Below are 15,999 nucleotides of genomic sequence, written 5' to 3'. Positions count from 1 at the left end.
AGCCAGTGCACCAAGATACTCCTTTATTTTGTAGATTCGTCGACACAAAATCCAACAAGGGAGCCTTAGATGAAATGGTTTTTGTGCAGAGGGATACTCTTTTCTTGTGATAGTCTTTGAACCAACATCTGAGCGCTCTCTCACATTTAGTTGGACTATTTTGGAAACATCGGCTTCTATAACATTCTGCATCTTCCTAATTGGTCACCTCACATTTTGTTCATTTCCTTTTAGAAGGGAATTAAGGAACAGCTGATTGTTTAGCAACAGATGACAATGGTGAGGGTGTTAGGAGATATTATACTCTCACAACCAAAAGGTATTGGCTCGAATGGAAGTATCCCACTCAAAAGTGAAATAAGAAATTCGCCTCTTTTGTGGTTTACCTCCTAAAACATACTTACTAATAACTGTATCCTACTTCATATGACACTACTATTATTTGAATAATCAAATAATTCTTCCTTTGTTGGTGAATTTTCCAAACATCTTAAGGAATTCTGATAATAAGAAATTTAAACTTAAATACATAATTTTTCGCTGAAAAGGAGAAGGAGTTGATACATATTTTAATACTATTAAAATTGAATAGCCCTCATACTTTAAACGTGTCCACCATCATTAGACGGCAAGAGTACTACAGTTTTCGTAACTGAAATAGATGCTTTAACCCTCAGTATCATCTTTTTTGGGACAATAAGTACTCCTGTGTATTTTTAAGATACGCAGCTTGTAAGAGCAGAAACAATTCTACACGACTTAAAGAGGAAGGGGGAAGAATACTTTATGGGCATGGCTCGTCACTCTGATTTTTACAACATAAAAAATCATGCGGTGAAATAAATAAGCTATCAAGAAAAGAAAGATTTACTCCTCTCAGAAAGCTAGAAAGGAACAACTTCTTGTGATGAAGCCTACTGATTCTTTTTCTGCTTCGAAGTGAAAGAAGTGGATTTTCTAGTAGGTTTTCTATCTTGACTCGAAGTTCTAATAATAAAGAGAAGTGTCTCAACAAGCATGCCACCAACCAATCCAAGAATGCCTCCGGCAGCACTCTGAAGAAAGAGTAAGAGATAGCAATTAAACTTCAATAGGTGGGTACAGGACCAGAGTATAAGACAAAAACAGAATGAAGAGTTTGGTTGCTCCCACATATAGATCCTGTATCAAATGAAGTTATGACTAACTCAACAGAAGAACTTACCATTGCTGGACTGTGACTACATAATGCCCTGAATGCATAATATCCCACCAGATAGCCAGTGAACATCATTAGAGCGACATGTAAACCTGCGCTAACGGACCATAACTACTGAGAAAGTGAGAATTAAACTGCAAATCAACATCTAGTTAATTCTAAAGAATCTACCTAACACGCTAACAGAGAACATAACCTGAGAGCGGAAAAGCAACGAAAATGAAATACCCTAAGTTGGTAGAGAACACAGACTATAAGCTCATGTACACAAGCTACAAGTTAGCGGTACCTAGTTCACTACGGACTCTCTCAGAGTCACATGGTCAAATCAGGATGCAGCAACTGTATCAACTCACAATTGACATTAGCAAATCAAGTGATATGATACACTTCATAAGAAGGCAGCTTATGGGATTTGATTTTAATGTTAAATAACTTGAGAAGTAACAGTTAGTACTAGAACTTCTCCCAAGAATTGTATAGTTTAAATAACTGATGAAATAACAGTCAGTAACTTCTCCCAAGAATTGCCGTACTACTCAATAAAGTAGCAAGATGAGGAAACAGAATAAGCACTGGCTTCACAACAAAACGCACATGCACACACACAGATTAACACAAGCAAGAGGCCAAGTTCTAAAAAGGACACATCACATTTTTTAGGACTTTTTCTCCAAAGCCTCTATTCTATCTAACATTCAGCTGAAAAAACAATAGGTCAAGTCCGCAAGTACTACATTCGTTAAGGAGGAATGTGAAATCAACAATTGCAGAATGCAGAATGAGCGGAACTTAAGCTTCAGAAGAAAGCATAATGACAGGGAGATAAACAGGACGACAGATTTTCAAACCTTGTCCAGCAATGATGAAAGGAATATTGGAAGGTGCATAGCTCAAGTTCATTTACTGTTAGCTCTTACTATATGTTTTTGACTGTTGGTGAAGAAAGGCATAACACCTGGCCATGGAGGAACATATGGAGAACAAAAGCACCGTTGGAAGTAGTATGCTTTCTGTGGTGGTTGCAAACGAAGCATGTTTAACACAGGAAAACCTCCTGAAAAAAGGTACTCCAGTTATGTGCCAGATGTTACCTATGAGGAATGAAGCCTGAAATTATACACCACCTGATTTTGCATTGCCCTGTAGCTTTACAATATCTGTTTTAGAGTTTGTTGGACATTCATTGGATAATGCCAAGATGCTATTGTTGCTCAGACTCTTCAAAATATCATTGAGTGCGTGTTTGATCCTCCAAAAGTAATACATTTTTGAAGGGTCTGACACGGGTGTGGCAGCAGTTTTGAAGAGTCCGAGTAACATAGTCAAGATGTACCATTGACTTGTCAAGAAGCTGGTACAGAAAAGGTATGTCGAAGGAGCAAAAGAGATGATGGTGTACCATATCAGCTACAATCTGGTGGACCATTTGGAAAGAAAGGAATACTAGATGTTTTGAAAATAAAGCCAGCGCCAACAACTGTATATTTTTGTTTTCTTTTTGGTGGAAAGAAGAATTTGTCACTGAAGTAAAATCCTTGTTAGATACATTAGAATCCCCGCTGTATTGGATAGATAAAGATATGGAGACTGGATTATCTTTATAAGTATTGATGCACATTTCGTGTTACATTTAGAAAACTTACCTTTTCTCAGAAAAATGTGAAATCATTGTTAAAAATTGAGAACCGAAGCAGTTATGCTAGAATGTGTCTACTTTATTCTATATGTACAGGTTAAATGTGAAAATATATTACATCAAATGATCCCAAAAATTGTTCCATAATTAGGAATCCCAATAATCAGGGAAGTTTTTTATTTTAAAAATTTCTACATCATAAGCCCCAATGTTGTCACTCAATTCAATGAGAATTTTCTCTCATGTTCACTCTTTTCACATGGTAGCAAAGATTCTACGATCTTGCAAGAGATCTAAGTAGCTTTTGCCTACCACAGAGGTGTCATTCAAAGTTCTTTTATAGTTTATCACTCTTATTTCTTTATCAATCCAGTGATACCACATCTCTTGTCATGTTTTTCTTTGATATTCTCCATCATTCGACCCAATTCTAACATCATAGAGGTTCGTTTTGTTATACACAATAGCAAACTCTCATTTTCAAATTTCTCCACTCACTCACGTTCAGCTAGAGAGCTCAAGTCTCTACTGGTACATTGTCTCACGAGTCACATGTACTACTAATTGTTCTCTAGTGCTGATATTATCGGTCTACATTACCTACCTGACAAGTCAAAAATTCATTTTGTTTATGACTGAAGTCATCAGTAAAGATGATTTGTCAAGTATTTTGCCCCGTCATGTCAGTGGTCTACTTTTGTCCCATCAGTACCATGTCATCAGTCACACAGTTAATGTCATATTATTGCACATTCAAGTTTTTAACACCGTCAACTGTCAGCGAGCATTATTCAGTCAAGCTAGCAGCATGCTTGTCTTTGTAAACGATCAAGTCAAGTTGGCATCGTGCATGTCCTCATTCTCAATTACGCTACATCGATTCATAGTAGCACCGCCGTCATTCAGATCTACTTGATGATGGTACCAACTCAATTTTATTTTTGGCAAAACGGCCTCCTGGCCACTTAAACTTGCACTGGATTGTCAACCCGGTAAACGAACTTATAAGTTTCCCAATTTAGCACCTTTACTTTACAAAGTGAGGAGATCCCAACAATTTCTCCCATCTCCTTCGTTTCCACCCCCTCCATCTCCATCGTTCCCACCACCCTTTGCCTCATTCTTTCCGTTTCTTACCCCATCGCTCACCCCAATCTTTCCTCCCCACCCCCTCATCATTCTTTTCGTTATTATACTTTAGCTAAAAAGAAATTAGAGCTTTTATTTTGTAATTGAGTATAAAGATCTAGAGAGAAGAAGGTAACCCATAACTCGGCTAGAAGGAAATCGCATCGATTCTCCGATCTGGTCATTACTCCGATGGTGACGGTTGATTTTGTTATGAAGTTCTGGCGAAAAAAGACTCTCATCTTCACATTTTAAGTGTTTGGAGTATGATTTTTGTCAATGAAGGGGGTGATGGTAGTTTATGGCCGAGGTCACTATTAGAAGCTTTCCGATATGGTCAATGCTCTCTTTTCCTTTTTTGTTTTTTTAAAAAGAAAATTAGCCGCAGAGTGAAATGGAATTTCTAATCTTTTTGCTGGTTTATAATTCTTGCTGGTCTCAGTTGTGGTGGAGGAGAAGAGAAAAAAAATATGTTAAAAATTTGATAAATTGAAATTAAAAAGTGGGACATACAAATTACACATGTCAAATTATAAAAGGTTAAATGTATGACATGTCATTTGTGTTACGGCGATTGAAGAACACGCTCAGACGGATGTGTCTATTAGTCCTTATTCTGTAAAGTAGAGGTGCTAAATGGGAAACGCATAAGTTAGTTTACCGGATTAACAATCCGGTGCAAGTTTAAGTAGCCAGGAGGTCGTTTTGCCTTTATTTTTTATCACATTTCGGCAACGATATTGTTCAAATAACTGCTTCTTTAGCAACAACTTTTTTTCAGATACTCGACTCAGCATTCCAGTTTCACTTCACAAAATCAAGTTGCTTCACCACCATAAAATTGATAGTCCGCATTGAAAGTCAAGAGAACTAATGCAACTATATGTTGGAATGTCTCCAAATTTTATTCTATATGTCATAATTGTACAAAATATTGTAGAGAAACAATTACTATTTCCGATAATTAGGAAAATATTCCAATTTCATGTATCCATTTTATAGGAAGCCCTCGCATTCATCAATCAATTCAATAGCAGTTATCTCTCTTCTTTTCTTTTGTTTTCTCTTTCACAAACATAAACTTCAAAAGCAGAAAAGAAAAACATTCATAAATTACCATACTCTATGTAGCAACCATGGATGCAGGCATTGACTAAAACAAAACTAGGAAAAGACTTGTCATACAAACAAAAGCAAAATAAAGAAAAAGAAGAGAAGAAGAAGTTCCTTTTAAATTTGAAATCAAGAGTTAGCAACTCATTTAAAAAAAGAAAACAAAAAAGAAGAGCAATTCATTTACAAATTCTTGGTACTTGATGCATCCTCTTCATGTTGAAACTACGAATTTCATCCCCAGTTTCAAGATTTTCCATTTCGTACTCCCTCTCCATCCAACATCTCTAGTGCCAATTTAACACCATTGGATCCATTTATCCTTCCTCCAACCTCAGGTGGTTATAATGGGCACTGGGATACTATAAACTAATCATCACTATGTGCAGTCCCATGTTATCAAAGAAGCCTACTCCAATATTGGTTTTACAGCAAGGAACTTGAAATGCTAAATTTAAAAACACCCGTCAATTAGGCCAATTTCCCATAAAAAGAACATCAGTCAGTCAGTGATGCCCACTTCCCATATCTCAGCACCAATCTGAACTGAAGCGCTGCCTAAGCGACGCAAAACACTCTGGCCTGTTTTTCATATAGTTTCTGGCCTGTTTGACAGCACTGATTGGAAGTCGACTCCTTGGTCTGAAATAGAAGGTTGTGCCAAAAAATCCTTCCTTTCTTGTCCACTCAAAGGGTGTTTCACCACGTGTGTGTGTAGACATTAGTGAGCCTTAAACCAACTTCATCTCATAAAATGATGAATTGCATCAGCAATAACACCTTTTCAACCAAAATCCAACTAACCCATGCTAATGCTCTTGAGCCATCATCTTATGCTAGCAATACAAACATCAGCAACAGGAAATAGGTGACAAAAATATTTATATCCCCAACTAAAACTACGCCAACAGTCCAACTTTCCCTTTAACTGCCGCAATTTCTATCTTTCAAATAATCAAAATTATGTTCACTTTCCTAGAAAAATGAAATTCCTAAACTATCCATTCTTTATTTATTTATTTATAGTGTACTCAAAATCACACCAAACTTTGTAAATATCTTATCATTAGAAAAAGGATATCATTCGATTAAGAAATAGAATGCTAACAGATTTCATATGGGTCAATAGATCATTAAAAAAAAGAACTTACCAAAGCCCATTTGATCTTTGTAAGAAGAAAAGGGTTCATCGACAACTTTCTTAGGAGTAATATCTTTCACCAATTCATCATACGCTTTTCTCTCCGAAGCTTCCTCCAGTTTCCTCAACCGAGCTTTGAGTTCTTCGCTTTTCTCTCTAGGCTTTGGGCTGGAAAACACGAAATTGGATTCGGATAACATGCCCATTAGATCGGGTCGTGTTGATGGATTAGAACCGATCCAAATCGACCTCAGACGCTTGTATGGTACTGTGGGATGATCGCATAGGGAGGACGCGAGTTCTCTAAGGTCATCGGAGAGTTCGACGTCAGACGACGCTCCGGCGAGAAACGAATGTATGGTCTCGGTGGTTGAAAGAACAAGGCCGTCGTTTCCGCCGCCGTCTACGGTGGTTGTCCCGGTGGCGCCGGTAGTGGTGGGGCTGTTTTCTGCGGCAGTCATTTTAGTTTGAGTTTAAACTTTCAAGTTTCAACTGGAACTCAGATGAGCTTTTGTTTCTTTGGTTCGATCAACTCGTAAAGCAAAAAGGTTTAAAAGTATGACAGGTCAAAATATTTATTTATATGAAAGAACAATAAAATTTAATTAGTGAGAAAATAATTATGAATAATAATAAAATAATTATCTAAATATTGAAAAATATTATAAATTTACATAGAATATAACTCTTTAAACACTTATTTATATTTTCTACAATTACTTTAACAAAATTACTTTTAGTACAACTTACTTTAAAATCTTACCTTTTAATTAAATTATGTATAATTTTTTAATTCCTAAAATCTCTCCTTGAGATTATCTCTCGCCCAATGATATTTCTTTCTGATTCTCTCTCATCTATCACTATCAATTTTCCCACAATTTCTATAGTGAAAGATACTCCAGTATTTCATAAGCGTGTATCCCAGAAAATCATAGACAGTGGTTGTAAAGACAATGTTCAGATTGAAGAAATTTTCATAGTTACTTAAGGATTTGTAAAATATTTCATAATATACAACTTGGTTTTGAATTACAAATTGTACAACATATATGTTAAAAATATACTCTAAAAATATGGTAACTATCCCTATTTAAGGGGAATGGCGTTGAGATTTATAAATATAAGAGATATCATTAGGTGAGAGACAATCTCAAGGAGAGATTTTAGGAATTAAAAAGTTGTACATAATTTAATTAAAAAGGTAAGATTTTAAAGTAAGTTGTACTAAAAGTAATTTTGTTAAAGCAGTAGTAGAAAATATAAATAAATCTTTAAAGAGTTGTATTTTATGTAAATTTATGTACACATATCCTTGATCACAACGGGTAAAAGAAAGGTAAAGCACAAAGGAGATTGGATTATATATATTTAGAGGAATCTTCACAATTAAATAACAGCTCACGAGGAGGGCTAAATTGATATTTTCCTTTTGAAAATTTGAGCAAATTTTTATATAACAATGTAAGTTTGGGCTTAAGCTCATATATGGGCACTTGGTATGTGCTTAATTAGGGGTATTGTATACACCTTTAAAGAAGAATAAAGACCGTTTATGAGCTGAATACAGTAGCTCGATGATGGGGTTTTCGAAGAAGAGAAACCAAGATTTATAGCAACAACGATTTAGAGCGACTTTCGATGAGTGTTCACGTGTTCTTACAGTTTAAGGATTCACGCAATCAAGACCAAATTATTTTATAACCGCAAAAAAAAAATCTTAACTCGCCATTAGTTTTATACAGTGTAATCCCACGAGTTATCACCTGTACGCATTTAAGTATGAATCGAAATAGAGAGGAGCTGCACGATGAGCTCAACACTGAGAGTTTTCTCCAACAACTACACTTACAAATGGACAACAGTTATTACAGAGTAAAGAATAACACTAAAAAAATAGAAAACACATTAATGTCTTTGGACGGTAGATATAGTTATATTCCTGATGTGTAGCTAATGTATAGAGGGAAAACTCCTTTGTATATATCTACTGAATGATAAGTTATGCAAGTACAAGAGTGAGACAAAACAGTACGAAGAGTTGCATTTGATTAAGTTTGGAGAAAGACTTAAGAGGCATGGAACCACCTCGTTCACACTTAGAGTGGATGATAGCATCGTTTGAGGTTTTATGCGGGCGGCGATTTATATCACTCGTCGAATGATTTGAACCCTGTGACAAGTTGTAGACCTAGCTCTCACTCATGAGATTATAAGAAAAGGGAAGAGGCTTGGAAAACCACTCTTAGTAGTCAAGGTCATATGAGGACTAGTGAAACTAAAAGTTAAAGGAAATTCAAGAAAGGTGATTTCTTAGTGTTAAAAGTTCCGCCATGAAAGTAAGCGTAAAGCCAAGGAAGAATAAAATAAGAATTCAGTTTAATAGGCTTTATGAAATATTCAAAAAGTTGACTAGCGCCCGATTGGCCTTACACCTAAAGTTACTTTCCACTTCTCAATGTGAGAAATTTTAAATGCTATATATGTGAACGATCCATCACTTGTTGTTCTTTCATAATAGTAAGCGCCAGTGAAGGAATTGTCCTGCAAATAGATTTTATTACAAATATGGACAAAGGTAGTTTGAAGTGAAACTAAAACTCTACTTCTTGCAATGTCGATATTGTAGCTACAACAGTTAACTCTCTGAGTTCAAGTTTTTGCAAGCCAGTTGAAAAGTCTAGTGAACGTGATTTGCACACACAGCGTGACTAGCTAATTATTATTAGACTACGACATTTCCTGTACTTATTAGGATGCTTCAAAAAACTATCAATGTCATGTGCTAATGCTTTTGCTTAAGCGTTGCTTTATTTATCTTGTTGCTGCATGTTGTTAGCAAACAAGATTCCATTTTGTTAGCCATCCCCTTAGCTCTCTAATCCTTGACAGTTATCAACAACCTATTAAGTTCCTTTTACATAATACATTGGTGTACTGACTATTAAGGGTGGACGAAGGATAAATGCAAGCAATGCATGACATGAGATTAAGAATTTCTTCAGCTATGAAGATAACTTTTACTACCATTGAAGCTATGAGATCATTAGTGGAACAAGGTAATGGCACAAGGCCTTAGTTCCTCATTCAGCTTAAGAAATGACTCAAGTCCGGTATTCAAGGACGAATGTCATATTGGAGGGAGAATGTAAAACTCCGAGTTGTTTTGATGTTTGTTAAAGTCCAAATAAAGATTTATTTAATGATAACTATGGTGATATAGTAAGTTATGGGCCTAGTCCTTGGAAAGTACAAGAGATTAAGATTAGTATTAAAAAGGAAAGAGTCCTATCTTAATGTTTACAAAGTTTGAGATCAGATAACTTTGGAACATCTAGATTGCCTAAACATTGAAAACGCGATGCTGCTTTCATTTGAGAATAAGAGCAAAATATCAAATGTTTTTGTAAGTTGTCTTGGCTTTACCTTGACTCACTACTAGAAATCCAGTAAAAACCGACCAAAAAAACCGACCAACGTTCAGGGGCGGCCCAATCCTAAAGCAAGTGAAGGCCCCAAATATTTAAGGGCCCCAAAATTACTAGTATTTCTCTATATATAGTAGTATATTATTTATATAATTATCTTTTATTATTGATAAATTTATTTCTTTATTGTCATATTAATTTTTAATAACTCGATTTCTTCCTCTAATTAATATAACTAAAATAGTTTTCTGTCAATCTTATTTTACTTTTTTACTTAATTATATTTCTCTATTCATTAGTTAGTCACGTAACTATATCTAATAATCTAACTTATTATTTATTTTCCTTACATAAATTATACTCTCTCCGTCCCAATTTATATGAAAGTGTTTGACTGGACATGGATTTTATGAAATAAAGGAAGATTTTTGAAACTTGTAATCTTAAATAAATCATAGAAGTTTTTGGGCTAGAAATCATCTCATTAATGATAAAATGAAAAATCTAAAGTTGAATTATTACTAAATATAGAAAGGGACTTACTAAAAAAAAGGAGTCACTTATGTTTTCTGGGTTCTTCCATTTCAGTTGTGATGCAATCAACGTTAAATTCATTTAATTTTCTGTATTTTATAAAACTAAGTTCTCATTTTTTTTAATTCCACATCCTCACTTCTCTAATTTTTTTAAAAACGATGTTCATTAAATAATTAATTTATATATATATATATATATATATATATATATATATATTTGCTTTAGGCCTCTTATTAAGATTTTGTTTTAAGCCTCCGATGAGGTTGGGCCGCCCCTGCCAACGTTGGTCGGTAATGGCCAAAAACCGACCAAAACGCGACCATTTACGTGTGGACGGTATTTTTGTGGTCGAAAAGGCATACCGACCAAAGTTGGTCGGAAATTACTGACCAACTTTGGTCGGTCAATTAAATTCAAAAAAAAAAATATTGCAAAAAAACCGACCAAAGTTGGTCGGTTTTTTTCGACCAAAGTTGGTCGGTATTTTAATTGTGTAATAAAAAGATTCACCATCTGAAAATCGAACCGGGGTTTGTACTGTGGCAGGATACTATTCTACCACTAGATCATTGGTACATTTTGTTTTAAGACTGTCTTTTATTTGATTTATACTCTTTAATTATATTTTCGCATGAAAATAACCGACCAAAGTTGGTCGGTTTTATTAAAAAGTAAAATTACCGACCAAAGTTGGTCAATTTTTTTAAATGACCGGCCGAATTAACCGACCAATTTTGGTCGGGTTTTTTAATATTAATTTTTATTTATTTTAATTAAAAAACTGACCAAAGTTGGTCGGTTTCTTGAAACATAAATTTTGCGGGACTCAAAAATAGTTTCCCGCATTTTTGCGCCAAAGAAAACCGACCAAAGTTGGTCGGTTTCGTAAAAAAAAATTTAAAAAAAATATTTTAAAAAACCGACCAACTTTGGTCGGTTTTTTGGTCGGTTTTTTGATCGACCAAAGTTGGTCGATCGACCTTGATCGGTTTTTGCCGAATTTCTAGTAGTGACTTATGAATCTAAAGTTACTATCAGAAAGGCTACGTCCATTTACAAGATATATATTGTTGAGTAATGTGATCCTGCGCTTATAATAATGTGTAAGAGCTTTGGCGTGTATGTTGATGTCCCGTAATGTTGTATGTTATTGGATGGAGTAGCTGGATGTACATGATGTTATTGCATTGTCTAGACTGGTTGTAAATGTTTAAATAACTTCAGTTTCGAAAAAAAAAAAAAAATGCCGAAATTTAAGAATTCGGAGAGCTAGCCAAAATTTTGGATCCCGAAGGAAGTAAGAAAGCCAAGGGTCTAAGGTCACTCATGGACTCAAGAATACTCTGATACGACATTCTAGGAAGATTGTTTTTAAGTGGGGGAGAATGTAATACCCGTAATTTTAAGAATAAGCTTTAAAGTTATTTTTTAATTAAAATTTACTAATTTTAATGGGTTAGATATCGAAACGGGTATTGATTATATTCATATAATTATTCTTTGAAAATTAGTTATATAGGTAAAGTATGAAGTAGAGAAATGATTATTTAGTGGATTAAATTTAATTACACATAACCAAGTGATATAGATTGGTTATTTTAGTTAATTAAATGGGCAAAGCCCACATTACTTGGTCATCTCAATTCTCATGTGACTTTGACCTAAAGAAAATTGGCATTTATAAGAAAAGCAAGTGGGCCAAGCCACTTTTTGATGTTGCTACATCTCAGGGGACTTTGGGAGGGGAAATAAGTGCGAGGGATATTGGTTCATTAGAAAAATAGAAAACCAAATCAAAATGGGACTTTGGGAGAAGAAATGACCGGCGGCGGTAGTGTTTAAGGAGATGTTATATTTTCTCGTGTGATCATCACAAATATCAACCAACAATTCATCCCGGGTAATACAACAACCTACGAGACCCCTCTATCGATACATGCATGCCATATATCCTATTCCCCGATCTACTTAGACCCGTAACAAACTTACATAGAAGATTGCGGACAACTTACCCGAATAGGTAGTGGCCTAGTGAGTGATTCCCTTAAATCTTTAAGACTGGATAAGGATTGATGAGCAAAGTGCTTGGGAATTCCTCCTCTCTCTAAAATACTCCCATTTCTCTAATACATCTCCCGGAATCATCTAAAATAACTCCCAAGGTCTTTTTATGAAAATGGGGTCGGGTTATAAAATTATAAAATTGACCCTCCGAACACAACTCAGCGGTCGCAGAGTGTACCGCAGAACAGGTCTGCGGTCCGCAAAAGGACCACGAAATGATCCTCCAAAACAGGGCTGGCCTGGCCCAGTCTGCGACAGATCTGAATTCCGCAGATCAGTTATGCGGTCGCATAACGCACCGCAGAATCTCCCTCCGAAATTTGTCATGTTGGTTCTGCGATGGAAGTGCGGCCCGCGAAATGATTATGCGATCGCACAATGGACTACAAAATGACCTCCAAATATGTCGTGTAGCCTATTGAAAATAAGTATGGACATTATCATACTGATCTGCAAAACTCTACACGGCACTTGCTCATGACTCGTAGAACCTATGAATCTAGAACTCTGATACCAACTTGTCACAACCCGAAATCCCACCTAGTCATGATGGCACCTAACCCCAACATGCTAGGCAAGACAAACAGTGAATAATAAAACTCAAATGAAAGATCATCAATAACAATAAATGAGAAGGTGAAAATCCATATAATTACCCCAATGATTGGTAATATAAGTCATGAGACACTAAGATTTAGATTCATAAGGTTGATATGAAGAATAAATACAATATCTATTTGAAGTTTACATAAATAGAAATGAAGTCCTAAACTACCATGAACATGAGGTATCTTGAGTCTAGAATTGCCGGTACGTCTCTAATGCTAGGCTTAATCTTCCACAACTACTCGGCTTCAGAATTTACATGCAAGGTGCAGAAGTGTAGTGTCACGCCCCAAACCTGGGGAGGTGTGGCTGGCACCCGGTGTCATGCTGGGCCGAGCGAACCACTCTGTAACTCATGATCGTTCGACCAAAACTAGAACATACATAAGTCGAGTTAGCTGAACTCATTCCTTTTATAACTATCTTGGGCCCACATGGCCACAACTCATAATGTACAACTGTAAGTAGGAAAACATTGTATCAATGAACTATCTTTATTAAAACATGAATACATATGGGCCGTCAAGGCCTCCGACATACTGTACAAAATGAACCTCTGTCTACAAAGCCTCTAAGATTATTTGACATCAAATGGGATAGGGTACCGGCCAACCCATAAATCTGTAGCAAAACTCTGACACGATGACTTATAAACTCGGCTGCACTCCGAATGAAGTGGAGTCTTACCGATCCTTCGTTAAATGCTAACCTCGTCTACTATGAGGGCTCGTCCAACTGATTATCTATACCTGCAGGCATAAATTCAGCGTCCCCAACAAAAGGACGTCAGTACGAATAATGTACTGAGTATGTAAGGCAGAACTGAAACATATCCATAAGTCAACATTAATTAAAGAGATATAAGAATCAACCTGAATCTCTGAAGTGCCACCGTATATGCATACTTAGTATACTTATATATATATAATGTTTCTCTTTGAGACTATTATCCATATCGTATGATGCATAACTGCCCAACTGATCAGTGGTAACTGCCCGACCGATCGTAGCATGGTGGTAAATGCATGATGGCCCGACCGACCGTAGATCGATGGTAAATGTGTAACTGCCCAACCGGCCGTAGCTCGGTAGTAAATGCATGACTGCCTGACCGTCCATAGCATGGTGGTAAATGAATATGCATGTCTGCCCAACCGGCCGTAGCACGGTGGTAAATGAATATGCATGTCTGCCCAACCGGCCGTAGCACGGTGGTAAATAAATATGCATGTCTACCCAACTGGCCGTAGCACGGTGATAAATGAATATGCATGACTGCCCAACCGGCCTTAGCTCGGTGGTAAATGCATGAAGATGCATGTATCACTATATTATAAACATCAATATCTTTATCAAATACCTCAATAGAGACTTAGGAATATATTTCGACATGCTTGAATATCACTTTACAGGAATGAATAACATAGACATCCTTAACTGCTAAGAGTAAAACCATTTATGGAATAACATTACGTTTACGTATCGTTACTTAGATCATGCCAAAAGAAAATGAGGGATAGCCTTAACATACCTGAGCCGGTTTTCTTAACAATCCCTCTAATATATGTCTTTTGCGAAAAACACGTAACGCCCGATCGAAGTAGGAAAAAATCCTTAAGATATTCTTGATATCATAGCACGTTATTTCTTATCCGACTAATATTCCCTCCATACTCTACATCATCAAACAATTTTCTTTCGGCCTTCTTCTGCCATGTATTCCCAAAATTTCTCCAAGTTCATTACCAATAATGAAACCAAGACAAAGAAAATTATCAAAGGCAACTTATGTGTTATTCCTCCAAAGACAACTTATGTTATTCCTCCAATGTGTAAACAAAGCCACTTAGGTGTTATGACTCATCATACACCTTGGTGCCACCAAGTAATATGGCTTTAAGAGTCATTAATTATGGGGGGGGAGGGGTTCCACGTTAGGTCTTGTAGGCCTTATCCAAACTTTTAATTAATCTTCCACTAAAATTATTAATTACCTACTTATCCACATAATTAAAAATTATCTTAAATTACTTAAAATGCTACTCACTTTTAACACACCTCATACACTTTACTATCATGGTCATGTGGTACCATATAAAATCAATACATACACTATTATTTTATTAAAATATCCAATATAAAAATACATATATTTTCTCAACTTCTAATTTTTCTAATCTCATATAAAGTGTACAAATTTTCTTATGCTTAATTCTTAAAATGGTAAAAAGATAACCTTCTTTTCTTGTGAGAAAATAATTTCTATCTTTACAATAAAGAAAATCTCATAAACTTTCTCATATTATGTGTATAATTTAAAGCATATTCGAAATTAGTAATATTAATAACTATATAAAACCATATTTTTCAAACCACTTTTGCAAAAAATGTTCCACTCAAAATACTATATCAAATGTATATAACAGTATCAAGGTTGTTAATCTTACGGGGTCTTACAATAATATAGTCACAAATCCTCTATAATCTCATGAATGGTCTTAATCCCTTCAAGATCATATGGATTACTACAACTCATCCTAATATTAAAGTACGGGATATAACATGTAGTATGAGTACAACCGACTCCATGTACTCATTAAGTATCTTGACTAACCTTAGTGAAGGAATGACGAGATTTTTAACTCAAGACGATACTCACTTTGTACAACTTGTATAACACAATAACATGTATAATACAAAGAAGTATCCAAAGAGACCATCACAGGATATTAGATATCAATAACAAAGGTGCATAACTTGGGTAAAGGTAGTGAACACGCTTTGCCAACACTACAAAAAGAACAGCATTTAACGACGGACGAAATCCGTCGCTAAAGAGCCTTTTTCGTCGCTAAGCAGGATTAGCAACAGATTACCGACGGATTACCATCTGTTGCTGATTTGCTTGTTACTAAGCTGTTCGCGATGGAAAAATGGAATCCATTGCAATATTAGCGACGTTCTAGCAACGAACACTATCCGTTGCTACAGTTAGCGACAGAATTTCCGTCGCAATATTAGGAAATTGTGTCGCTAAATTGGTAATGCATTTCTTCGTTGGTATACTTTTGCGACAGAAAGTCGATCGCTAATCCGTCGCTAATATTTTGAGTCATTTCATCTTTGCATTTGGAGACCAAAATCG

The 15,999-nt window shown here is 35.7% G+C and overlaps 1 protein-coding gene across 2 annotated transcripts; it reads right to left on the bottom strand.

Annotated features, from left to right (window-relative positions):
• Positions 1 to 759: 759 nt before the first annotated feature.
• LOC104104567 (uncharacterized) lies at positions 760 to 6,792 on the bottom strand. Of its 2 annotated transcripts, XM_009612697.4 has the most exons (3): positions 6,230 to 6,788; positions 1,205 to 1,290; positions 760 to 1,055 (listed from the first exon to the last, which is right to left on the bottom strand). In XM_009612697.4, exons 1-3 carry the CDS (start codon positions 6,678 to 6,680, stop codon positions 915 to 917), a joined length of 678 nt encoding a protein of 225 aa, XP_009610992.1. In that variant the 5' UTR covers positions 6,681 to 6,788; the 3' UTR covers positions 760 to 914. The 2 variants fall into 2 exon arrangements, with proteins under 2 accessions (XP_009610992.1, XP_033514172.1); XM_033658281.2 differs by lacking the exons at positions 760 to 1,055; positions 1,205 to 1,290 and adding an exon at positions 1,342 to 2,255 and having other exon boundaries at positions 6,230 to 6,792.
• Between the last annotated feature and the right edge of the window lie 9,207 nt (positions 6,793 to 15,999).

This window comes from Nicotiana tomentosiformis, chromosome 8 (genome assembly GCF_000390325.3).
Source record: "Nicotiana tomentosiformis chromosome 8, ASM39032v3, whole genome shotgun sequence".
Classification (NCBI taxonomy): Eukaryota; Viridiplantae; Streptophyta; class Magnoliopsida; order Solanales; family Solanaceae; genus Nicotiana; species Nicotiana tomentosiformis.
Note: the sequence above shows the minus strand (reverse complement) of the source record. Positions and strands in the feature narration are given on the sequence as shown.